This window comes from Callorhinus ursinus, unplaced genomic scaffold (assembly GCF_003265705.2).
Source record: "Callorhinus ursinus isolate GAN/ISIS: 27379988/994484 unplaced genomic scaffold, GSC_fseal_2.0 scaffold8, whole genome shotgun sequence".
Classification (NCBI taxonomy): Eukaryota; Metazoa; Chordata; class Mammalia; order Carnivora; family Otariidae; genus Callorhinus; species Callorhinus ursinus.
In genome coordinates, this window is record NW_027397070.1 from 29,314,406 (window position 1) to 29,339,929 (window position 25,524).

The window sequence follows — 25,524 nt, forward strand, 5'->3', positions numbered from 1 at the left end:
TTGGTTTCTACCGTGCAGGTGTTTAGTCTCTGCAGCAGGACACAGATGGGGTCTACCTTTCTGCAGATGTCTTTAAATGTCAAAAACATGGGGAGGAAACCCATTGACTTATTTTTTAATTAACATATAATGTATTATTTGTTTCGGGGGTACAGGTCTCAGTCTTGCACAATTCACAGTGCTCACCATAGCTCATACCCTCCCCAGTGTCCATCACCACCCACCCCATCCCTCCCACCCCCCTCCCCTCCAGCAACCCTCAGTTTGTTTCCTGAGATTAAGAGTCTCTTATGGTTTGTCTCCCTCTCTGGTTTTGTCTTGTTTCATTTTTTCCTCTCTTTCCCTATGATTCTCTGCCTTGTTTCTCAAATTCCACATATCAGTGAGATCAGTTGATACTTGTCTTTCTCTGATTGACTTATTTCGCTTAGCATAATACCCTCTAATTCCATCCACATCATTGCAAATGCCAAGATTTCATTTTTTGTTGGCTGTGTAATATTCCTGTGTGTGTGTGTGTGTGTGTGTGTGTGTGTGTGCGCGCGCGCGCGCATCTTCTTTATCCATTCATCTGTTGATGGACATCTAGGCTCTTTCCATAGTTTGGCTGTTGTGGACATTGCTGCTATAAACATTGGGGTGCATGTGCCCCTTCGGATCACTACATTTGTATCTTTGGGGTAAATACCCAGTAGTGCAATTGCTGAAACCCATTGACTTTTGTCATCGTGACAGTGCAGCATATCCGTTAACATTGAGGTAGCCATGTCCCAAATGACACTCACATCAGTGGGATGGAGAGAGATTTTAAAAGGCGGCAGAGAATCCCATACCATGGAAAGCAGCTTGTTTCACAGCCAGGAAACTAGAGTCTTTCTGAAATTTCTGCTTGAGAGCTAGACGTGAAACTTACTCCTTAGCCACATATCAGGTCTGATGAAGCAACAGTGTATGAACATGGGAATCCATGCTTCAGCAGTGGGAAGCTTCAAAGTCTTTAGTCTGTTACTAAATGTAAAATGTAGGAACCCTGTGGTTTAATCAGAATGATTGCTTCTGGGAGCAATTCAATAGAATTGTCATGTCAAATTAAGTTTTAGCAAGTTTTGTCTGATCGGGATATTCACCAGTCTGGATCCCAAAATGGTACGTGCTCGCTGCATTTATGGAAGTGAGGCTAGTCCCCTGTCCTCTCGGTGAGGTCACCTTAATTGTCCTGTTTGAATGCTCGGTGGCCATGGGGACCTCAGAGCCCCAGTGAACAAGCAAGGAGCTACAGGAGGCAGATCTCAGGGCAGAGATTCATCACTCGCAAGGTTTAGAAAATTCAATCCTTCAGTAAGTGTCTTGCGCAGGCACGAACCTTACTAAATATAGAGGGCTAAAAGAGAATCCTTCCATGGGAGGGCTCCCTTAAATTAGCGCAGTTCATCTACTCATCTGTGTGTGCTGACTCGTGCCTAAACATTGGAAGCCAAATCCAAAAAAAGGAGAAAGCAAGCCTGTGGCTCAGTCCTAGGAAAGATGTAGAGCAACGGAGTATAATCCTAGACAGGGGAGCCAATGAGAACCACAGCAGGCCCGTGCTGGAAAGAGGGGCGCCAGCTTCATGTAATCACTCTCGTTAATTAACTTCACAGTGTGGCTTTGCAAGTGCCGTTGGCATATTCGGATTTCTCCATTTGTCATGATTCTGCTGTTTTCAGATCATTTCATGATCCAGGTTTCAAACTTCAGATAAGATCAGAAGTTCTGGGAAGATGTTAGCCATTGATGCTCGCTGTACTTTGAATATTTCCCCCTTGCCAGACTTCCCCAAATATGCTCAAATAAGGTATTTTTTAATAGATGGCCAGGATGACAATGTTCTAGGCCTTCACCTCTTGAATACGGGAACAACTCTCAAGGTCTGCTTCTCTCCAAAGCCAGAGCTCTGTCTGTCTATACAGTTTGTTGCTGCTGCTGAGCCCCGATTCTGGCCCCACCTCTCCCTTAGCTGACCTGTTGTCTCCCGGTGACCCCCATTCCTATGTGACAGTCAGCTAGTGGAAGACAGCTGAGGAAGAGAGCCAGGACAAGAGAAGATGGTTGGAAATGATGCAGATAGGACCCTGTGTGTTCAAGTAACTGCGGAATTGTCCTCGAAAAGCTACTATCGATCCTGGCCGTTTTAGCACATCGTGCAGTGGTTGGGTAGCCAATTTGGTCGTGGTGTTAGAATCCTTATAATTGCATGGATCTATGCTTGTTGCTTTTTGGAGAAATGAATTTTATGAATGTTTCTATTTAAGGAGAACAAAACAATAACAAACAAACAAAAAACACCCCGATTCCTATTACCCAAACTCCTCCTCGCACATAGTATTCTAATGCGGTTTATTCCTGAAACTGACTCATTCAGCTTTTCTCCTGGAACTTGTCAGTATGTATGCCTGGTTAATGGAGAAAATCAGCGCAATGCCCAGGCACAACGCCATGACTCATTCCTGGCATTTCAGGGGCTTTGTAATGGAAATCATAGTTCCAAGCTACAGTTCTTACCAAGTGGATATGTGAATATTAATGAAACAAAGCAAGTCTCCGCAACTCCTGCATAACCCTCACCAGAGATTCAGTGTTTGCTCATGAAGTGAAGGTTTCTCTTCATAACCCACGCATGCTTGAATACCACAATATTGTTTTAATTAGTCTTTTAATTCACAGTAAAATATGTGGCTGTGGTGGAAGGAGGAAAGTCTCTCCTATGTTGGAACTGTTTGGTTAAAAGGGCATTTTTGTCTACAGAATTAGTCCCCTGGGGTTTATACTAGTATCTGAATGCTTTTTAAATAGTCTCCAATGACCTGCAGCCAATTCTTGCTCATTCATACTATCTCTCTATTGACCTACCCATCTGTAATTGTGTATGTGTGTGTGTGGTGTACATACATTCACTTGTGTGCATGCACGCGCGCGCACACACACACACACACACACACACACACACAGTCTACTGGTAAAGCATAGAAAATTGAAACCCTGAATAATCCCAGCCTTTTATTTTACCTTCTGCTTGATCCAACCTTGTCCCCCAGTTTTTCTTTTTTTTTCTTCTTTTTTTTTTTTAAAGATTTTATTTATTTATTTGAGAGAGAGAGGGGAGAGAGAGAGCACAAGCAGGGGGAGGGACAGAGGGAGAAGCAGACACCCCGCTGAGCAGGGAGCTCGACGCGGGGCTCCATCCCAGGACCCCGGGATCCTCAGGACCCTGGGATCATGACCCGAGCTGAAGGCAGACACTCAACAACTGAGCCACCCAGGCACCCCCCCAAACTTCTTTCAAGTAACATTCCCCCTTTGTGCTATGTAAAATTTAAAAGTAGTAAAAGAGCCAAAAAACAGACAGCAGGAAGAAGTGGGGGAAACAAGGAAGACAGATATTTCAAATACTTATTTTGTTATTGACTCGGGTTTGAATTTTGTGTCTGACCTTCTGGTAGGACTTTCTGGAAACACAGATGAGCCAGTTTCTCATCACTCTTGGAGACTGGGATGGAAGGTCAAATATTTAAAATTGGTTTTTGGTGATTCTTATATATCTACAGTCCTTTAGAGCAGGAATATTTGGGAGCTGCTAATTGGAAAGTAGACATTGAGGAGATATTTTCAGCTAAAGAAAATAATGAGCAATATAGCTTATAACTCAGCCACTTTATTCTGATCCTGTCTTCTCTAACAATAGCTCCCTGCTCCGTGCTCTTAAAACACAAGTGCTAATATTATGAGAAATGAGTTACATGAAAAACAGTCTAATCTTTTCTAAAAGTGCTAAAAATACCAATCTGCAACCAAGAATCTTTAAACTCTCTTCCCTTTCCAGATGATGCAGGATTGATTCTAGGCAAAGACTGGATTTCAGAGGATGCCCTGAGGCGTGGGCATGGGGGGGGGGGTGTCGACTGTAGTTTATAGGAGGAAAGATCTTTAGACAAGGATATTCAAAGTGGTTGCCTTCTCACCACCCCAGTGCTGAGTCTTCAGATGCACACACTATTGTTTTCCTGGTCATTGTTTGAAAGTGGCTGGAGACGGAAGGGTATTATGTTTAGTTTTTCTTACGAGGAAACTGAAATACAAGAGATTGCCTCCCCAGGCTTAGAACGTGGTGCTGTGGCCCTGAGGTCCTGTCCACAGTTGGAAGACCGTTTTTCATTGCTGGTTCTTACATGGTAACTCTTCCACTGCTTATCCTTACCAGATCAGTCTCTCAGAATGTGCAAAAGGAAACACTTTTATGGGATAGCCCTCAAGATTTGGTGAGGGGATCTTGTCTGGGATCTGAGATAGAGAAGACAGGAGGGGATAATGACCTGGAGAAAGATTTGGAGGCAAAACGGTGGGGGTGATGGTGGGACGGATGCATGTGTGTCCAGAAAAGATGGAATGTGTGTGTTCAGAGTCCCCCCGGGGGCCACACTTCCTTGTCTTCTGATCCCAGAGGGTGCATGCCTGGTCCTCCACCACCATAGATTCCCATGTTACGTCTGCTGGGAAATCTCACAAGCGTGCCTGAGGTCACCATGTCTTTCCTCCCATAGCAATCTTTCCTTAGGCTTCATGTGGTTGTAGGATAAGAACTATTCAAGTGAAAACTAACTGTGTTGGTCCAACTGCCACATTTTCTGTTTGGAAAAAAAGTTACTTCTCAGAAAATAAAATTAATAAGACAATGCATGGCAAATTGGGCCTTAGTAGCTACCACTCATTTTTTTTAAATACATCTGCTATAGAGTTGCTTCTTGCCAGTGTGGTGTAATTTTCAGGTCTGTGACTGAGACTTGGATGGTGTGCATGTCTGGACTGTGAGCGGAGACAATGTTTAGGGTTGTAATGTGGGTATTGAGGTCTTTTTAGTGTATGATTACTTTATGACAAGGTTATTTTAAGGGAATGTTAACTAAACTGAAGTTACTTATATTTAGCCACACTTTTAACTATCCTTTCCTAAAAATTGAAAAGTAACTTAGTTAAAATAAAATCCAGAAGTCTCTGTTCCAGCACATTCTTTAGTTTATAATGCTAAGGGCTGAAGAATACTTAAAGTAACCAGCATCGCTGAGACCTAATGAAGCCGTTAATTTTTTTTTTTTTTTTTTTTTTTTTTGCTTCAGAAGCTAGTTGCCATGTAAAGTAAAAGAAACCTCATGCTTTTAATCTTTTCAGTTGACATTGCCAGTGAGAGTGTTGTTATTGTTAGATAATCATAATGGTATGTTCTGGAGGCTCTTCTCCCCTCACCCGACGCACCCAGTTCACTCACACCCAGCCAGCAGACCCAGAGAAAGAAGAATAAAGCAACATCTTATTTGCTTTCTGATTTTGATTCTCTTGTTTTGGAGACATGCTGGGATTTGCTCTTAAACTACTATTATTTTCCTAATGTCCGTCTAGGTTTAGATTCATTTGTAAGAAGAACCAAGAAAACAGATGAACCAGTCAGGCTGCACTGGGCTGACCCTTCTCCCAGCGAGCCTTGCCTCAGCCTCATGGTGAGAGGACAGGAACGCCAGCCCCGGTGAGGGGGGTGGGGGAGCAGAGTTAGGGTGGCAGGGGAGACCCAGGGCATGGCCCTTCACCTCCACCAGCCTCCGTTTCCCCACCACCTGCCCACTCATGCTTGTTTTGAAAATTAGATGTGATGGTGTTTAAAAAGAGTTGCAAAGTTTTCAAAAAAGTACTCTATGGATGTTCAGTATTATGTTAGGAACAGAGGCCGAGTAGATAAGTGTAATTCTATGTGTGCGTTGACCATTATATGTGGGGGACACTGGTAATTTTGGAAAAGTTTTTAGTCACTTCTTCATGGGGCCTAAAGTGAAAACCAGGCAAGGAGACCAGTTCAGCAGTTTAACCAAAGGGAGAATTGGAAATCTCCCCAAAGGTGAGAGGGAGAAGTAAGCTAGGACAGACCACTGGTCCCGATGATGGAAAGATTTATGGCTGACACAATATCCTGCCTAAGAAGAAACACAGAGCTCTTGAAGAGAGCTATCATAATATACAACGTTTGCTTATGAGACCGGCCTTATGCGGAATGAATATTAGGAACACACGTGAGGTGGGCATTCCATGAAAGGGGTGTGTGATTCAGGGATCCGGGGATGAAGAAGAAGCCTGTTCTCATCCCGCAACATGGCCTACTGCTCAGGGTCATGGGGAGTCTGCTGCGTGCGTGGAAGAAGGTTGAGGTGTGAGTTCATAAGGGAGAACTCCAGAATTCGGGCTTATTCCCAGGACTGAGAAGGCAGCAGAAGCAGCTGGGGCTTTCTCCGTTCCATGCCTGCCTCCTGTCTCTACTGTTTCATTCTATTTGCTCCTTCTGTGGCCTCTGCATCTCCCCAGATCAGGCCTGTACAGCAGGGAGTCACAGAAAAATAAAGTAAGGTGGTTTCTGGGGGGCTGTTGATTGCTGGTAGCAACGGTAGCCAAGTGACACACACACACACACACACACACACACCGTATCTGGGTCCCTGACTTAACCAGCACACATCCCACTGAAGGCTCAACTTGTGAGTCTGACATTCCCCAATCCCTGGTAACCCTGTTGGCATTAATACTTATTAATCATCAGTTGTATTTTAAGCATTTACTTTTGTTCCCACAAGTATTTAGGATGGAGTTTCTCAGCACATAATCAAGTTCCCAAGATGGGTCTGTACTCTGGCTGTGGCTGCATTCTTAAAAAGATAAATAAAAAAGATAATGCAATGGAGAATGAACATGTGCCAAATTAAAGCATAAAAGGAAATAAATTAAGACCCAGTCCCCACTCTGCTGACAATATAGGCCAGCCTTGTCTTTCAGGCGTTCAGTGACTTGTGTCAAGCCCTGCTGCTTCATGTGTATGCCTGGGTTGGGGGGGGGGGGGGGAGGGGAGGAAGGAAATGAACGAAGAAGGAGAAAACACTGTTTTTAGCATTGCTGGCTACCTGGATAACCAACCCTGGGTTCTCTGCTGCTGGCACCCTGTTTTCTTCCATACGGTGCTGTTGGAGGTGGGCCCTCTTGGGGAACCTGTGTACCCAGCCAGCACCCGGCCTGGTTCTCCAGGGATGGAAGGGTGCACTGATGCTCTGGTCTTCGTGGGCTTAGGCTCCAGGACACTAAGGGAGGGCTGTCATCTCTCGGAGTTCCATAGTCATTTCTTTTCTGAGTATCCCTGATGGGGCTGGGATAGCAGGTAGCCGGCATCTAATTCCAGGAAGTCTTGTAGGGTTGGCCTAAAACCCAGGCACAAGTGGTTGTAAGGACAGGGTCGGAGGCCCAGGACCACGCCCGGGGTTCAGGTAGAGTCAGGGGAACCCCCGTCGAGGTGGTGGTGACGGCTGGGATTCCTAAGTTCTTTACTAAACAGGCTTGTGCAGAGATAGAAGGGTGCTGGAGGGAGGCAAATGGAGAATCCAGATGACCTCTTTATCAGATTCAGAAACTTCCATGATCCTGGCATTGAGGATCACTTCTCTGCCCGATTTATTCATACTTCAGAGCCCACCACACACACAAACTCGTCTTCCTAACAGCGCTCCAGAAACACTCATCTAGCCGCATACTTTTAATCAAAACATTGAGATAACTTCTTGCAGATTGCCTATCTCATGAAGGAGGAGGAAAAGATGGCACAGGAGTCTTTTTGAAAGGATTGTTTAAGTGATCATTTGAGCCCCAAAGGAATCACCTTGTTATTATTCAAGGCAAAAGGCTCTTTCAAGCCAGCTGATTGAAGTGGAAATTATTCCACCCCGGAGATCTGGAGGCAAGTCTCCAGGTACAGCCAGGTGGGCACAATCTTTTAGTGAGTGGCAAATACAGGAGATCTTCTGTGGGGAATCCCTGAGGCCAAGAGACTTACCAAGAAGGGATTTTTAAAAATCTTGTCATTTCAAACTCCAGGCAAAATATTGGCATAGAAAAGAGTTTTCCAAAGTCAACCCATCATTGGCTCAGATATTAGTAGAAAATCAGGAGTCAAAAAAGTTAAAAGATAGAGATTTTAAGTCCGGCCTGTTTTTAATTTATATGTGGTTATTCTAACTAGTCAGACACGCATACCCTCCCCCTCTCCCCCACCAATACCTTGTCCCAAGGCATAAATTACTCACCCGTTAGAGACGAATTAACTTTTTTTAAGGGTTCCACCTTAAGGGTCATTAATTTAGCAAATTAACTGACATTCCTAGAAAAGCTCCATGGCTTGTGCCTGTAAATATTTGCCCAGTTAGTGACACTTCAAATGGCACCCCAAAATCGCTGGTCCACTGCCAAAGGGTGAGCAGTTTACTTTCAGGAAATGGATTACTCACTTGTGGAATCAGACCAACACCCAGGCTGCTTAGTTTCAACAGACTTTAAAATGCGAAAGGGAACTCTCCTACCTCAAACGTCCAAAGCTTTTCCAGAAGGGATTGAGAGGGGCGAGCGTGTCGAGCCCAGCGAGGCTGGTTCAGCTTGTGCGGTTGAACACCATGATGGCGGCCTCAGGCCGGTGGTGGGTGGCTGCCAAGAGACATCCCCGAGTGCCTGGAGAGAGAGGCCTCCCTGGCCTGCCCTGTTCCCATTTGCCAAACACCCACGAGAAATGAGGGAAATCTGTGGAAGGCCGGAGTGTGCTCAGCTGAGATGCTGCCCCACCTCAGGTCCCCCCAGTTGCCTCTGCTGGCTTCACTTCTCAGCTGCAGCTGCCCACAGCTGTCTGGGAGATGCATCTGGGCCTGGGGAAGCAACAGGGGCGGGGGTGGACAATGGTGTGTCTTTGAACCTGGCCCTTTTTTGCCCTGGCAGCTGAAACAGTCAGTAGGCTCACTCTGTGTAGCTTTTGTCTGGGGGTTAAGCTGGGTACCTCAGAGGGAGACACAGGGCAGGAGGCGCCTGAGCTCCGTCTTGCTGTTCAGTTCTGGGTGCTGGGTTTTCAGAGAGACACTGAGTAGACCCGGAGGAGTGTGGCCAGGAAGCTGTGAGGGTCTAGAAGTCCTATTAACTAAAGATTATGAGAAGGAACTGGGGATTTTGAGCCTGAAAAAAAGAAAATTTAGGGAGATAGCTATCTTGTGAAAGGGGGAATAGAACTTTTTTGTATTTTTAATTGGAGTGAAATGTACATGAAATTTGCCATTTTGACTATTTTTCAGTGTCCAGTTGCGTTATATTATATTCCCACTATTTTCTCTCCACTACCCATTTACAAAACTTTTTCATCATCCCAGACAGAAACTCTTCACACATTAAACAGTAACTTCCCCCCTCCCCCCAAGACCCCTGGTAACCATCATTCTACTTTCTGTCTCTATGAATTTGCCTACTCTAGGTATTCATATAAAGGAATCATATGATATTTGTCCTTTTGTGTCTGGCTTTCTTTATTTAGCATAATGTGTTCAATTTTTATGCATGTTGTAGCATGTGTCAGAATTTCATTCCTTTTAAAGGCTGAATAGTATTCCGTAGTATTTATATACTGTACTTCGTTTATCCATTCATCCGTTGATGGACATTTGGGTTGCCTTTGGTTATTGTGAAAAAGGCTGCAGAGAGCCCAATGAGGGCTTTAATAACCCTAGCTCCCTTTGATGGTGGAAGTGGGTTCCCCGTGGCTGGGGAGGAGCTCGGCCCTGGTGACCATCAGGGAGGAATCATGGGGTAAGACCCCCACAACTAGTAAAGGAAAGGCCAGAGAATCTCTAAGGGCCCTTCTATGTCCAGAATTCTGTGATTCTCAGGTAGATGGAGTGCGCATCCTAAGGGAACCACCTGGAAGAAAAAAAAAAAGTGGTATTTGATCAATGCCCCCCCCCCCCAGGAGAAAAAGCGATGGCAAATTATCTACCATTCAGGAGAGGCGACTTGTGGAACTATCTCTGGCTTGGACTTTATTTAGATCAGAGGCTGATGATGCTGTAAAGCTCAAACAAAGACTCTGCTTACTCTTGGGGAGATCTTCCCAGAGCTTAGAAAGCTTTCTTGTGCAGTAGCATCCTAAGCTTGGGGGTGGGAGGTGAGGTCCAGTGTTCTCACACAGTGCCCTCATGTGTGCCCAAAAAGAAGGGCTGCCCCTGGGAGACCCATCTGAGCCCTATCTCCCTGTAGGTTATGCTGGGTCCAGGACAGGGGGTGAGGGAACGTGGAGAAGGCCGGCTGGGGAATGTTCAGGAGTGAATGTCTGCTGAGGTGGGGATGCCCTGGGATCCAACACAATTAGCTTCATTCTGTCACAGTTGGGGGTTTTCTTATCATTAGTTGGGGAGGCCTCGCCAGAGAATTCCAGTATTCCAGAGTGAGTTTAATTGTGGGTGATTTCATTCTGCCCTTTTTATGTCGAAGCCAGAGGCTTGCGTCATATAACAGTGAATTCAGGGAGATTTTTATTTGCATGTGAATCATAGCTTTTCCAGCTGAATGTCACTTACTTGGAATTTTTGTCTGATTTTGTTTTTGTTTTCGTCTCTTGGTGTTTTTCCATCGGGCTCTTTGGCTAACCAGAAAAAAAAAAAAAAATAGAGGAAGGGCTCAATCTGACTGGAGCAGGGTTTGAGTTGGCAACTCAAAAAGGAGAGTATTATGAATGTGAAAAAAAAGAAAACGGATGCTTTATTTTGCTTTGAGGGAGGGACTGAGGCCAAGTCAAATTGAGAGCTCTAATTTGGGAATGGTGTTATTACAGGTCACTGGGAGTTGGTTACGCTCTAAATTGGGAGGCCAGTCACATGAGGAAGCAGCAAAGGCAGATCACATGGGGGACAGTCGGGGCTCTTTTACAATGAACTTTTATTTTACTTACTACTCAGTCAAAATGTACCTCTGGGTCATGTTGAGAAACCAAGTCACCCTACTGGCTGGTGAGCACTCCCTACCTTGGCCCATCAGTTGTTCTATCAGTGAGTCAGTTCTTCTGGTGTGTATGTCTTCTGGGGCTTTATTTAGGTACTGGAATCTGTTCAGTGATTAGTGGAGCAAGTCATGTGCTAAAGGTTATATATCTGCTCTTCACCTTCACCTACAGGTCTTACTTTGACAGGCTCTCATCCTTCTCTTCCAAAGGCCCTTCTCATTTTAGATCTCAAGGTCAAGACAGTCTCATAACTTCATATACATATCTATATATACGTGTGTAACTATATATTTAGAGAGAGGTGATGATTTCTATTTATTAGATTATCTTTCATATTCTGTTACTATTACTATCAGCTTGCAAAAAAGAAACCAAAAAAGATGGGCCCTGCCCCACCATGGGCAGTTAGGAGCAAAGTGTTCTTCTACCCAAAACTGTAGACTTTTGATGTCCTTGGCATTTCAGAGATGATCTGGAAAGGGTGTGTGTGGTAAGCTGCTGATTTTTCTTGGAGAATCAGAGTTGGCTTCTTTTGTTGTTGTTGTTGTTGTTGTTGTTGTTGATGTAGAAAGCCCGGATTTGTTAGCTGGGTTTGAAATAAAAACAAAAATATGGCCCAAGAAGGATATCTAGAATTGAGCGTCCAGTGCAAACAAGTTGTGCTCATGGTCCTAAATGGGGCACGTTACTAAGTCCATGACACAGAGAGTCTGCTGGTGCTTCCAAAGCATGCGGACCGGCGATGCTTGTGATCAAGGTTAGGAATAGAAGGTGTGTGGAAACTTTCTATAAAAGGCAGCCGGGGCCCCTGGACTGTGGATGAGTGGTCAGGAAACTGTGGCAGTGTTCACGGTCATACCAGAGTATGGCTGTGTGACCTTGGATGAGCTTCTTTGTGCCTCAGTTTCTCTGAAGCACCACATTGGTTTTAAGAAGGGATGATGAGGGCTTCCAGAGGTGTGGAGGTGTGAGACGTTACCAGTAAATGGAGGGAGTGTGGTGTCCCCTGGCATCACGGGAGCTCAAATCAGAGCCATGTGTCCTCAAACACGGCTGGGCTGCCAGTCTCTCCTCCAGCATCATCCACAGTGGGTGATGCCTCTGACATCACAATACCCAGCTGGACACTCAATAATGAGGAGCTGTGCCCAGTGGACTGCAGAGGAGGGGAGAAGAGGAGGACCAAGTAGAGAGGGAGGAGATGGAGCAATCCCTTATGTGATAATTCCATCAACCCACAACTTTGCACCTAACATCTGGTTCCACTGTAATGTGTTCAGCTCCGTATCACCTGTACAGCGTCTGTGCCCTCTCCCCCAAACTCAGCAAAATCTTATGGTCCTCTAATCAAGAGAATTTTGCTCTTGTTGCTGCACGTCTCGTGGTTCACCGTCAGACCTGTGAGTTGATACTTCTTCACCAAAGGGCTCTCCGGAGCAACCGTCTGGAGGTAATGCTCTGGTTCCATGGCCCGGGCCCTTCCCAGCCTGTGGCAGGCCCCCTTCCAGCCTTCTGGGAGCAGCACAGAACTCAAGGGGGGCGATGGGGGAGTGGTTTGGGAGGCGGTGGCTCTGCGGTAAAGATGCTTTAAAACCGGAAATTCTCACCTTCATTTTATCCCGAGGTGCTCCAGGCCTGGTCGGGCTGTTTACTGTTCTGACGGCACCCTGCACACTCACGCGAGCTGGGTCACGGCCTCCCTGTCTAGCCCTCACTCTTTTTTTACTAGCTAGGTTGCTTTGGAATGGAAAACTGGAGAGATCACCCCTGTCCTAGAAATAAGATGACATTTCGCTCGCTTGTTGATTACTTTTTTAAAAATCCAACAACTTCCTCTTAAAAATAGGTCCCTGCCCCACCCCCACTTTGAATTGATTCCTCTTAGCCCTTCTCCTGGTAGGAAATTATTTTTCCTACCTGGTTACACACCAGCCCTAAGCTGCTGATCATCTCAAAGCTGGAAGGTAGAGGCCTTGGTTTTCTCTTAGTTCCTTTGACCTGTAGGAAAGGAGCCCATGGAGCATTGTTTCTTAGATGTTGGTGACTGTCGCTAACAATTACACAGCATTTACTGTGGGCCAGATAGTGGTCCCTTGCTTTACACAGATTAGAGGATTCAAACATCATGACAATCCCATGAGGTATCCCATTTTCCAAATGAGGAAACTGAAGTGTACAGAGTGGTTAAGTGAATTGCCCAAGGTCACACAGCAACCAAATGGAAGATCAGGATTCAAGATTCAAACCCAGACAATACAGCTATTATCTTTCTTTTCCTTTTCCTCAAGTCACTTAGAGCACCTGATGCTCCTACAGTTCTTGGAAGTGAATAGCTCAGAAAGGAGCCCCAAGTCATACCGAGCCCATCTTAGGTACTTGTAACCTGTGTCTTGGAGTCTGAATTTCCAGACAGCTGGGCTCCCACCTGTGTGTGTGTGTGTCTACGTGTGTGTATGTGTGTTTGTGTGTAGGTTGGTGGAAGGTGGCAGTTTGAGAGCCGACTGAGCCTCAGGAGGGCCTTGGGAGGGAATAAAGTGAAGACCCTGGGGGCATCCACCCCTGAAAGGAGGCCAGAGCTCTCCTTCTGCTGAGGCCAGGTTCCCCTCACAATTCTGCCCTGGTGCAAAGGTTTCCACTGTTGACACTTAACACCTTAACCAGAGACAGACAAAGCTGAAAAAGGAACAGATCTGCTGTGTCATCAGCTGTAATGGAAAAGTGCATGGATCTTTTATCCATGCAAGCCTGTGTGATCAGCACAGACCTAGACAAGCATTAGAAGACACGTCGGTGGGAGGCACTGTCCCTGCCCTCCAGGAGCCAGCAGTCTCATTGAGGAGAGTATCACACGAGTGCGTATGTCATTGAGCTGGTCTGTGTGGTAGAGAGAGGCAGTGAGGGCCAGAGTAGATCAACAGGATTTGAGGGAGGTGGCAGATTCTTAAACCATGTTATGGATGATGTGGGGGGGCAGGTGGGGAAAGGTTTAGATGTATACAAGGCATTTCTACAGCAGAGAATATTTAATAATAAATAACCATCTCTTTTAAGATTTGAACAGCCAAAGTTGTCTCCATGGGTGTAGTGATAATCAATTAAGCTTTTTGTGTTTTTCCAGTAAATAGTGTTGGATGCTGGTTGGAGGTCTGCTAGAGGTTCTGGGGTTATTTTAGAAAATTGATTCTATTCCTTACAGAGTTGCCAGTTGGTTCTATAAATGCAGACCTTCTTAAAGTATTTTATCTACCTCTCTGCTCTGATTCTCTCCAAATTCTTCATATTGCAGACATTTCTATAGGGTACAAAACTTTTCCCATGACTATCTCTGACCCTGCACACCCTGTTGAAGAGGACAGATCCTAACACCCGACCATCTACATTGATAGAGACCAAAGATAAAGACCCCAGGGCTTAATAAATATATCTACCCTAAAGGTGGTGATATAAAGCTAAATTAAAACAAAACAGGCTGCTGTGGCCACTCCTGGCTCTGGATCAGTGCTGCCTAAGACTTTCTGCTGTTTTCAGGTCTTTCTTTGGTTTAGAATTCCAGACAGTGCGTTTGAAGCTCAGGATGATTAAGCGAGAAGGCTTTATCCATAGTCTTTCTAACTGTGGGCTATGAGCTCTGGTCTCCTCCAGCGGTATTCCCACAAAGTCTACTAAAGCAAAGGGTCCTCAGCTGGTCTGTGCTCCTGCTTCTGGTCCAGCCACTGACCGCCGGTCCTATTTAACTTCATGGTGGGATGCCCAGAAGGAGAGAAATGGCCTTGGCCACTCTCATTTCTGATTGCAGAACTTCATCGTTTGCCATTGTCCATCCCGCCTTTCTTCCTTCTTACCCCACTGCCCCCAGAGGGCTTTAGAATTAAAAAGTACCTCCCCTTCTCCAAAAATCTGAGAAAGCTTATTCTGATTTCATCAACAGACCTACCAACCTGAACACGAGTTTGGTACACAGATAACAAGTGAACATAAGCTACTTACCTTTGCATAAATTCTTAGAGCTGGCTAATAGCTCAAGAGAACCCCAGAAAGGGAGGTATGCTTCTCACTCCCTCTATGGGGCTGTACCTAATGAGGACAAGCGAACAGGATTGGGAATGTTCTAGGGCTGCTCACCCAACTCCGTCCTTGTACTGTTGACTGGGCCCTTCTTTTCAAATACAGTAACATTAATTTGTGACCATAGATTCGAATATCTTCCTTCCACAAAACTGTCCATCCTCGCCTCTATAGAATAACTTGTACATGTGTTTCAGATTTCATACCTAAATGAGGGATACATAAATTTTACTATCAACTCTTCTGGTACGTCTGTTTTGGGGATGTATCTGTGCTATTCCTTGGTGACAGTATTTACACACATCACAGGGCTCTTACATTCACACTTACAGTTTGGATTCCCATCTCTGAAGATGGGAAATTTTGTCTAGAAGTTGTTGAGTGACTTCCACATTCTGGAAAGCATGGGACCCAGTGATTTAACTCCTTTAAAGACATAGAATGACTCCCTGTTGTCAGAGGTGAAACAGCCCTTCCTAGACTTTTTGAGGCTTGTAAACCTGTTATGGGAAGTGGCTGTTGTTCAGTTTGATCTGTTGGGTCAAGCACAAACTATTCCCTGGAGACTGACCTGTTTATATTTCTTCTAAGACCCTCCTTATTGACTTCCGTCTGGACATTGCCAAGGATTTTGGTCCTGAGAGTTCTTCATTAACAAATATGATTGCAGTGAAGCTACCTGGACGACAGGGTGCTTCCCTCACGGTTCTCATTTCTATTGCTTCTCATGGAAGAAGGCCCGAATCTAAGTGTTGTAGTACAAAGCATGGTTTTCTCCTCTGCAAGGTCAGCGTAAGGATTGCTAATTCATTACTTTGAAATACTACTGAAGAGTCATTTTGTGGTATGTGGGGCTTTGTCAGTGGTGGTCCGGGAGCGTGAGAATGGCACTGAAGATGAGTGAGTGGGAAAACTTCCTGCTTTTGGAACATTTATAGACTCTCCTCTGAGGGGTTTCTGGTATAAAAAACTAGCTGAATATGGTTTATAAGGATTTGTCTTGCATTTGTCAAGAGTAAGGTAACATTTTCTTCGTCTCTAGTTTATATGACTCTTAGGAGACCCATTCCTGTGAGGTTTTATTAGAACATAATTACTCATGGCCAAAAAATTTGGATATACAATAGTCTCCACACAACCCTATTGGCACTGGTTTTCTTTCTTTCTTCAACAGATGTTTGCAAAAGAGTCATATTAAATACATCTAATTCTGCTGTCTCAGCCTAACGAATCTTTATCATGAAGATTACTTTAATTGGTGTCAGTTACAATCAAGAAAAGCACCCATTATGCTTTTGTTTTCTAGCACGTAGGGACATTTTCCATCCTAACAGAATACTGAGAGAGGACTGTAGTAAAGATTTTGAAAAATAAGTTAATCATTTTATTTTCCTCTTTTACATGTTCCTGTTTTTATTTGATGTTAAAGCTAGAAATAATCAGAATTCTGCAGAATCAAATGAGAAGGAGGTGACCAAACAATTTTGGGGTGACATCTGAGACCTACTAGAGTCTGCAGGTCACCCACTCTATCAGTCTTCATTTAAAAGAAATTTCTAGGAAATGCCTATTTTGAGTAAGAAATCTCAAAGTCTAATAAACCACTATCAAACAAAATGCCTGGGGACAACTTTATATAGCCATTAAAAAATGTGATTAATAAGGAAATGATAATGCATGGGAAAATGGGGACATCATCACTACCTTCACAGAGCTTTTGTCCAGTGGAGAAAGACAGAAAATAGATGTCATACATACCAGGTCACATGATAAATGCTAGGGGGGAAAAATAAAGCAGGACATGGGGGATAAGGAAATACAGGGTGAGGGAGTGATGTGGGCAATTTAAGATACTGCGGGCAGAAAAGTTCTAAGAAGGCAACATTTAAGCAAAGACCGGACAGGGGGCTAGATGTGGACCTGGGGATAAAAGTGTTTCAGACAGGAAGCGGCAAGGGCAAAGGTTGGAGGGTATGCACATATCTGGCATGTTGAAGAAACAGCAAGGAAGCCAGAATGGACTGCAAAGAATGAAGGACCAGTGGTGGGGGATGGGGCTATATCACAGAGGGCCTAATAGGCTGTTGTATGGCTTTTACCCAGAGTGAGATGAGAAGCCACTGGAATCTTTGATCAGAGAAGTGGCATGACCTATCCTGTAGTATAAAAAGGATCACTCTGGTGGTTATGTTGTTTATGGGGCAGGAGGTGGATAGTGAGAGGTAGTCAGAATCTGGGTATGTTTTGAAGATTTCTTGCACGAGATTGCTAACAGATGAAATATGGGATGTAAGAGAGAGTAGCCAAAGATACTTGAAGACTTCAACCTGAGCTCCTGGAAAGATGGAAGAGCCATTGCTGAGATAGAGAAGAGGCCCAAAGGAGCAGATCTTGTGAGAGTGAGAGGGGGAGCTCAGTTTTGGACAGAGTACCTTTGAGATCATCTGAGTGGAGATGTAGAGGATGCAATTGGATGGGTGGATCTGAAGCACAGGGTGAGACCTGGGCTGGAGATACAAATGTGGGAGTCATCTGTACAAATGTGAGGTCAGAACTGAGGCAAGTGGTCAGGGGAGCTGGCCGGCTTTACGCACCCTCTGGGAATGGGCAGGCTCAGACCTACAAAAGTTGGCCGGAGCCAGGAAGAGGTCAGAAACCTGAACATGAAATCCAACTTGAGCTCTTGGCTGAGATCTCAGAACTAGTTTACTGCTGGCCTGGGTCTTTCAGGAGCAAAGGCGCCCTCCTGGAGCACCCAGCCACACCAGTGCCCAGGACAAAAAGTGACTAAGGTGGAAAGGCCCCACTGAAGAGATGACCAGATCACTGAGGAGTGGTAAGTGAGTCATTGTAGATACGTTGGGGTCAGGGGGATGCTTTGAGCATAGTCGGGTGTCTTTGAATGTGCACCAGCTAATGACCTTCATGGTCTCAGAGAAAGCTCTAGTGGTTATAATGGGCTATGAAGTCTGCTACATAGATCCTTTCTTTTCTAGTGAATTCAAGGGGCAGTAGCATTTGTGAGTGATTTTTTTTTTCTTTTTACCAAATAACATGAACTCCAATTAGTTAACAAATAAGCTGTATTAGTTAACTATTGCTGTGTAACAAATTACCCCAAAACCTAATAGCTTCACATAATATTTCCTTCGTAGTTTTCCAAGGGTCAGAAATTTGGGACAACCTCGTTGGCTAGTTCTGGCTTAAGGTCTCTTGCAAGGTATTGACCAGAGCGGGAGAATCCACTTCCAAGGTATCTCACTCACATGGCTGGCAAGTTGCTGCTGGCGGTTAGCAGGAGGTCCAATTTCCCTCTACTCAGGCCTCTCCCAGCACTGCCTGAATGTCTTCATAATTGACGTGGCTACCTTCCTGCAGAGTGAGTGAGCCAAGAGAGGAAGGTAGGAGCTACAGTGCCTTTTTTGACCTAATCTCAGAACATCTTACCACACTCTATTGGTCACATGGACCTGTTTGGATTCAGTGTGGGAGGGGAGTACACAAGGGTGTGAATACCAAGAGGCAAGGATCCATGGAGCCACCTAGGAAGCTGGCCAAATCACCCTCCTTGAAAACAGAGATGGTTTCTATCTACTCAGTCTTTTGTATCTGCTCAAAGCACCACTTGCAGCAATAGGAGCTCAGTAACTACATGCTGTCCGGGTTCCCCATAACATCTAGTCTAATCCCCATGTCTTGCAGCGTTCCACCAAATCAAGGGGCTGTTTCACCAATCATTTCTAGCTCAAGAAGGTACCTTGGGAGACAATAAGCAAGTGCAGGAGCCAATACAAGAATCCACCATTTGCCATGTTGGTATTGGCCATTTGTTCCCCTGACTTTTTAGCTGCCCCGTCAGCTCACACCCCTACCAAATACATAGTGTGTGCCATCTGTCCCTGAGTTGTGCAGAGCTGCACTACATTCAGAAGGCTTTATTACATGATGTGTCTAGGATTGAGTTTGTAATATAGATCCTTCCAAGGAGAATTTGACCACTTAAGATCTACTAGTATTCCTGCCTTTTAGTGCATTTATTTAAACAGTACTTATATGTGTGCACTTAATTTCCAGCCATTTCTCGCATGAGCAAATTGCCTAAATACCCTTGTGAGAAACCCATTTATGGTAAATGTTATTAAACTGAAAACAAGGGTATAATAAAATAACAATTTGAGGGTAATTTACTAACAACTGGAGCCCTTAAACATTGACATACCATTGTGTGGTAATAATACCAGACTTGGTATTTAAACACAATCTTCATCACTCTAAGAATCATTGGGACAGTTTCCTAATCCTCATGGTCTTTCATTATAGCTCCTTTAGGATTTTTTTTACTACTCCTATGTCACTGGTTTATAAATTATAAATCATCCACTTTTACCCACATAAAAGGTCCAGAAAATAATATCTTTGCTCCTTATCTAGAGAAAATATTCAGAGAAAGTAATAGAGGTGAGTTGGCACCATTGAACCTTGCCATTCTTGGACCTCTGTATTCCAGAGTGTCTACTGAAGAGAGTGATATTGGGGTATATGGTAATAGAAACTACATCAAGAAGTGATTGACTAATTAAAAATTTCAAGATTCCTAGTCTTCCCCAGTAAGGAGAATCCATTCAGCACACATCTCAGTAAAAACTCCTTTCTGTCTGGAAGATGGTATGGATGCCACAAAGAAGACCAATGGGCAACTGGGCAGGACCTAGCATTCATGTCCCAAGTCCTCACCTGTAGGACCTGGCTTCTGTTTGAAGGTGGGGATACTTACTCTCATCACTGTCCTGGGGATGTTCACCCTGAGAGATTGACTCAGTACTAACTGGGAAGTAAACCCTGCAATGCTGGCTTATTAGTTTGCCATGAGGAACCATCACCAGAGGGACCAGATATACTCCAAGTCCATATACTGAGCACAGGAAGGCGACCCGCACAGGAAACCAAATCACAATCAGAAACCATTAAATCGCCCTGAAAAATCATCATCATAGAATCTAGAAATACCTCAAGTCTGTATGATCAGTTCATTCTTTCCCTAAAGATACCGGGAGCTTAATCATAGTCCAAAAGTTGTTTGACGAGTGGATAATCAGAATGGGGGAGGCTGAGGTGAAGGTTTAGTGGCAACAGGTTAGCTTCAGGAGTAGATCTCAGCTGGGAATGATTTGGCCTGAAGAAGTGAACTGCTCAAAGCCAAATGGCGAAGACTTCTATTTTTCTAGAGGTAAACTCTTGAAGAGATATATTGGGTTTTTTTTGTTCACATAACAAATTACCCAAAACGTAGCAGCTAAAACAATTAACATGTTACCACATGCAGTTTCTATGGATCAGGAATATGAGTGTTTCTGGCCGAGTTTCCCAAATGTTATCTGGAATGCAGTCATCTGAAGGCTTAATGGGCTGGGAGTTCTGTTTCTAAGATGGTTCCTGTTGGCAGAAGACTCACTTCCTCACTCTCAAGACCCTTCTCCCTACTGGGTTGTTTGAGTACTGTCACAGCATAGCAGCTGGCTTCCCCAGAGTGAGTAACCTGAGAGAGAGCTAGGTAAAAGCTTCAGCGCCTCTTATTTATTTTTTTAATTAATCTATTTATTTGAGAGAGAGAGAAAGAGCAAGCGTGAGCAGGGGGAGGAGCAGAGGGAGAGGGACAAGCAGACTCCGTGCTCGGCACAGAGCCCAACCTGGAGCTCTATTCCATGACCCTGAGATCATGACCTGAGCCGAAATCAAGAGTTGGACGCTTAAGCGACTGAGCCACCCAGGGGCCCCTTCAGTGCCTTTTATAACCTAATCCATGAACTCACACACTGTCACTTCTGCTACATTCAATTTGCTAGAAGTGACTCACTAAGTCTAACCCTGCACTGTACGGGAAAGGAATTAATTAGGCTCCATCTTTTAGAGAGGAATGTCAAAGAAGTTGTGGACATATTTTTAAAACCACAGTAGGTATCACCTCTGTAACTACTCTTCCTGCACTTCCATAGCTGGCAAGTCTTCTGCTGATCCATGCACTCTATTTAAATATATTCATATTACTATATTTGTAAATATAATACACATATACACATTTTATATATAGTTCTATATTATATATCTTATGTATTATAGAAACACATATTTATAAACATTAATGTATTTAACTTATGGCCAAGCTCTCTAGCATGACAATCATGATGTATCTTTATGCTAATTTGCATACCCGCATTCTGCCACCTCCCTAGCCAGGGGGACCGGAGGCAAATGGCTTGACCTCTCTGTGCCTCTCTGTCCTCATCTGTAAAATAAGGCTGTAATAGGACCTACCTCATCCATTTCTTAGGAGGATTAAATGAGTAATTACATGCACAGAGCTTACAAGAGTGCCTGGCACATAAACCACATTCAAAGCTGTTAGCTGTCCACGTGGCAGCCGTACGTGCTGCAGGAATAGTTCGATCCAGTAGTACACCTCAGAAGACTGCCTTCAGGAGGCAGCCAGCCTCACGTCCAGGTTCCCGACGGAGTAAACAAAAGTCATCGTTGTCTTCCTGGCCACACGCCAGTCCCCACACCATCCAAGCCCTGTCCCGAGGACAGAGAAAGACCCATTTCAGGCCTGGGAGGGACCAGGGCCAGGGCCCTTGTTTTCCTCTCCTCTTTGCTGCTAATCCCTGGCAGAGAGTGCTTACAGGGAGATAACATGGTTAGTTTGCACTCCGAGTCCTATTTATGTTTTGTTTTTGTTCCTTTTTTTTTTTAGGCTGACCTTATGTAGAAGGGTAGAATACCCAAACAGGGAAGTGACCTCGCAGAAAGCTAGGGAGTTCCTCAACCCTGTGAATTTTTATTAAAACTTGTTTAATTTTTATTAAATAAATAAAAGAATTTATTTCTAAACGTACATTTTCCAGGTGCACGCTAGCTACATCTGCTCATCGGACTGGCATCAGACACAGATGTATCTTCCTCTCGGGACCTTTTGCTTCTTGCCAGTGCCTCTTTAGTTCCTTAGGCATAATGAATAGATTTTCTCTTTATCTGAAGCATATTCATAATTAAAAACATGCTGGGTGTTTCCTGAAAACGTATTGATGGCAAGTTGGAACTGGTGCTTCCTCCATCTCCCAAAGCTACTTTAAAAGGGAGGCCATACCTAATGGAATGCACCAGGGTTGTCTTTTGTCAGGAGGCAGTTAGCTAAATATAGAGTCAGGGAGCCAGGAGGGACCTGCTGAGGTCATGGGTGCCCTCCTGCCATCGGCTTTCCCCATCTGAATATCTCCAGCCCCATGGCTAGCCAGTTCTGCAGCCTCCAGCCAGGCATGGCTTCTGAGCACTTCAGCTGTGGCTAGTCCCAGTTAGAGATGTGAGGCCAATGGTAATATACATATACCCTGGATGTCAAAGACTTGGTGCAAAGAAAAGAATGTAAAATGTTTCATTGATGATTTATATTGATTACAAGTCGAGATAATAATGTTTTGATATATTGGATTAAAGAAAATAGATCATTGAAATTAATTTCACCTCCCTCTTTTCACTTTTCTTTTAATACTAGAAAATTTTAAATACCGTATGTAGCTCACATTACATTCTACCCAACAGTGCTTCCTTAGACCCATCTGTCTCCATTCTTCAGGCCCCAGGACAGAGATTATAAAGCCTTCCTTGGAGACTCCTCTGGGTCTTTTGTCATCCTGGCACTTCATTTCTTCTCCACATCCAGTCTTAATCTCTGCTGCTTCAATGTGAAGACTTGTACTTCAAATCTTTGACTCTTGGTCTTCTGAAATCCCCACATTGAGCATCTCTTTATGCTGTTAATTTATAAGCTCAATAGCCCTATTTTCTTTCACCCTTTGACTTTCTGCCTCTTCCAACTCTGATATTTTTTAATGGCCTTCCCTGGGTCATCTTTAGACTCTATAATTATTTTTAAAACTCGGTATCTGAAACCAACCAACATGGCTCTAATGTGGGGCCCAACTAATGCAGAGACAAGTAGAAGGCATTATTTCCACCATCGAGTACTTGACCGGTCCTTTTGATACATTGTCATGCAAGGAGGGACAGATGCTGTTGGTAACAGTCTTAACTGATGAGGCAGTTGAGGCTCCTATAGGCGAAGTAACTTACCGAGGTCCCACCGCAAATTAAGTGGCAGATCTGGGATCCGTGCCCAGGTTTGCCTGATTGCAGAGCCCACATTCTTTCATTCTATCCCATGCCTTCCTTGCCTGATACTTTTCTTTGGTCTTGACCGGCCTTATAGTACTTGGCTGATGCATTTGTAGCTTCTGGCCAACAATGACTCTTGAGCTTGTTCTGATATGTGTGTGCCTTGCTAGAATTGTAAAGCCCGTCTGCTAAATTCCAGAGACCCCTTTTCAACTCAGCATATACTTCAGGAAAGCCAGTAGGACTGCCCTGCCTTAGCCTATGTAGGGTAATCAGTAGGCCAGGGACGATGTCTTCGGGTATCAGGAGTGACTTTTCAGGAAGGGAGCTTTCTTTCTTGTGGCCCCAGGTTCTAAGGATAACTTCCAGTTTCCAGAACAAGCTACTTCTAAAAGGCCAGTCGAAGGCAAAGTACATTGCTTATTCATGTTTACCTAAAGGCAGTCAGTGTGTGTTCTGAGTAGAAGGGGACAAGAAGGTGTCACAAATGGATCTTCTCATGAATGAAGTCACCAGTCACAAAAAGCCAAATACTGTATGTTCCCACTTATATGAGGTAACTAGAGGAGTCAAATAGATAGTGAGAGAAAATACAATGGTGGTGGCTAGGAGCTGGGGGAGGGAAGAAATAGGGAGTTATTTTTCAATGGGTACAGAGTTTCAGTCTGAAAAGAAGAAAAAGATCCGGAAATGCATGGTGGGGATGGCTACACAACATTGTGGATGTCCTCATTGCCATACAACCCTACACTTAAAAATGGTGAAAATGGTAAATATTATGTTATCCAGACTTTACCATCATAAAGATAACTAAACAGATCTTCTCTGCTTAAAGAAAAATAGCTTGCTTATCATGTGTGATCAGAGGTGCCACTCGTGCTAGGTCTAGCTTTGAGATCTAGCTTCGGGGTCACAGTGGTTTTCAGAGGCAGCTTCTCATGAGAAGGGCAGGCTTACTTCACCGAGATGAGGGGAGTCCTTTCTTTTCCTGACAGATTTCTCTAGGAAGCTTTAACATCCTCACACAATTGCCTTTGCTAGAGTGTAACCCACTTTTCCACAGATGTCTGCAGGAGGGAAAACAGGCTTATCCCCAAGGATCCAATGAACCTTTGACAACACTTGCTTCTCTATGGAGATTTTCTTAGTCCTTATCACCGTCTATCTGAAGGTGTGGCTAGACTTTTCTAAGAGCAAACACAGGGCTGTAAATTCTTTTTGGTTGTACCAAAAATAGTTGTAGGCTCTTTGGAGACCTGAATGGGAATTAGATTGAGCACCCAAACATCCAAGAACATTTGTTCTGTGTTTCATTTACGTCACTGCCCCTTGACAACCTGGAGTCCGTTATCCGACCCGATGCACAGGCTGTTTTGAGAAAAATTTAGCCAGGATACCTAGATGGAGACTCTAACCCATAGGAATTCTCTTTACAGTGTGGTGTTTCATGCCATTGTGGGTGTATTTGCTCATTCGCCCTGTATATTTTCCTTTCCAGGAATCATTAACCAATGGCAACAGGAATCCAAGGATAAAGCGATTTCCCTCCTGTTAACTCATCTGCCTTTGCTGAAGCCAGGAAACCTTGATGCAAAAGTAGAGTATATGAAACTGCTGCCCAAAATCCTGGCGCACTCTATTGAACACAACCAGCACATCGAGGAGAGCAGGCAGCTACTGTCCTACGCTTTGATACATCCGGCTACTTCACTAGAAGACCGCAGCGCATTAGCCATGTGGCTGAACCACTTGGAGGACCGCACGTCGACCAGCTTTGGCGGCCAGAACCGAAGCCGCTCGGACTCTGTGGATTATGGGCAGACGCACTACTATCACCAAAGACAGAACTCCGATGACAAGCTCAATGGGTGGCAGAACTCTCGGGATTCTGGGATTTGCATCAACGCCTCCAACTGGCAGGACAAAAGCCTGGGGTGTGAGAATGGCCACGTGCCCCTCTACTCCTCCTCATCTGTCCCCACCACAATCAATACAATTGGAACCAGCACAAGTACAAGTAAGTTCCCTGAAAGCCCTCTAGAGCAGTCTGGTGTAGTGACTTGCTGTGTGTGGCATGTCCCGCTGAGAATGTCGCTCTGAGCACCCCGTAACCCTGGGAGAGAGGGGCACTGGAATTGGCTGTGGGAAAGGGATCTTTGGATCCCTTTGACTCTGGAAAGATAAAAATGTTGGGCAGGTAAAATGATCGATGGTCCAAATTTGGGTTGGACTATGGGTTGGTGGGACTAAAAAGTAAATAAATAAGAGAGAGAATAGATGGTAAAAGAAGGAAACTTCCTGTTTCCACAAGTAGAAATGCCTTTTACCCACATGCCTTTCGCCCTGGGGTTTTTGGATTTGCCAAGACACTGAGTTACGTGTGATTCTCTAAACCTGATTCTAACCCCTGGTTAACTAGATGCCCTCAT

General features: G+C 44.5%; 1 protein-coding gene across 4 annotated transcripts in view; it reads left to right on the forward strand.

The window, feature by feature from the left end:
• The window catches only part of SAMD4A (sterile alpha motif domain containing 4A), a 207,193-nt gene that overhangs the window by 96,694 nt on the left and 84,975 nt on the right, over positions 1-25,524 (forward strand). For 2 of the 4 annotated variants that reach the window (XM_025870014.2, XM_025870012.2), the window contains exon 3: positions 24,594-25,112. In XM_025870014.2, the coding sequence (XP_025725799.1) occupies positions 24,594-25,112 (519 nt within the window). Of the gene's footprint in view, positions 1-12,021; positions 12,315-24,593; positions 25,113-25,524 lie in introns of those variants that run through there. The other 2 variants (XM_025870015.2, XM_025870016.2) reach the window with 2 other exon arrangements.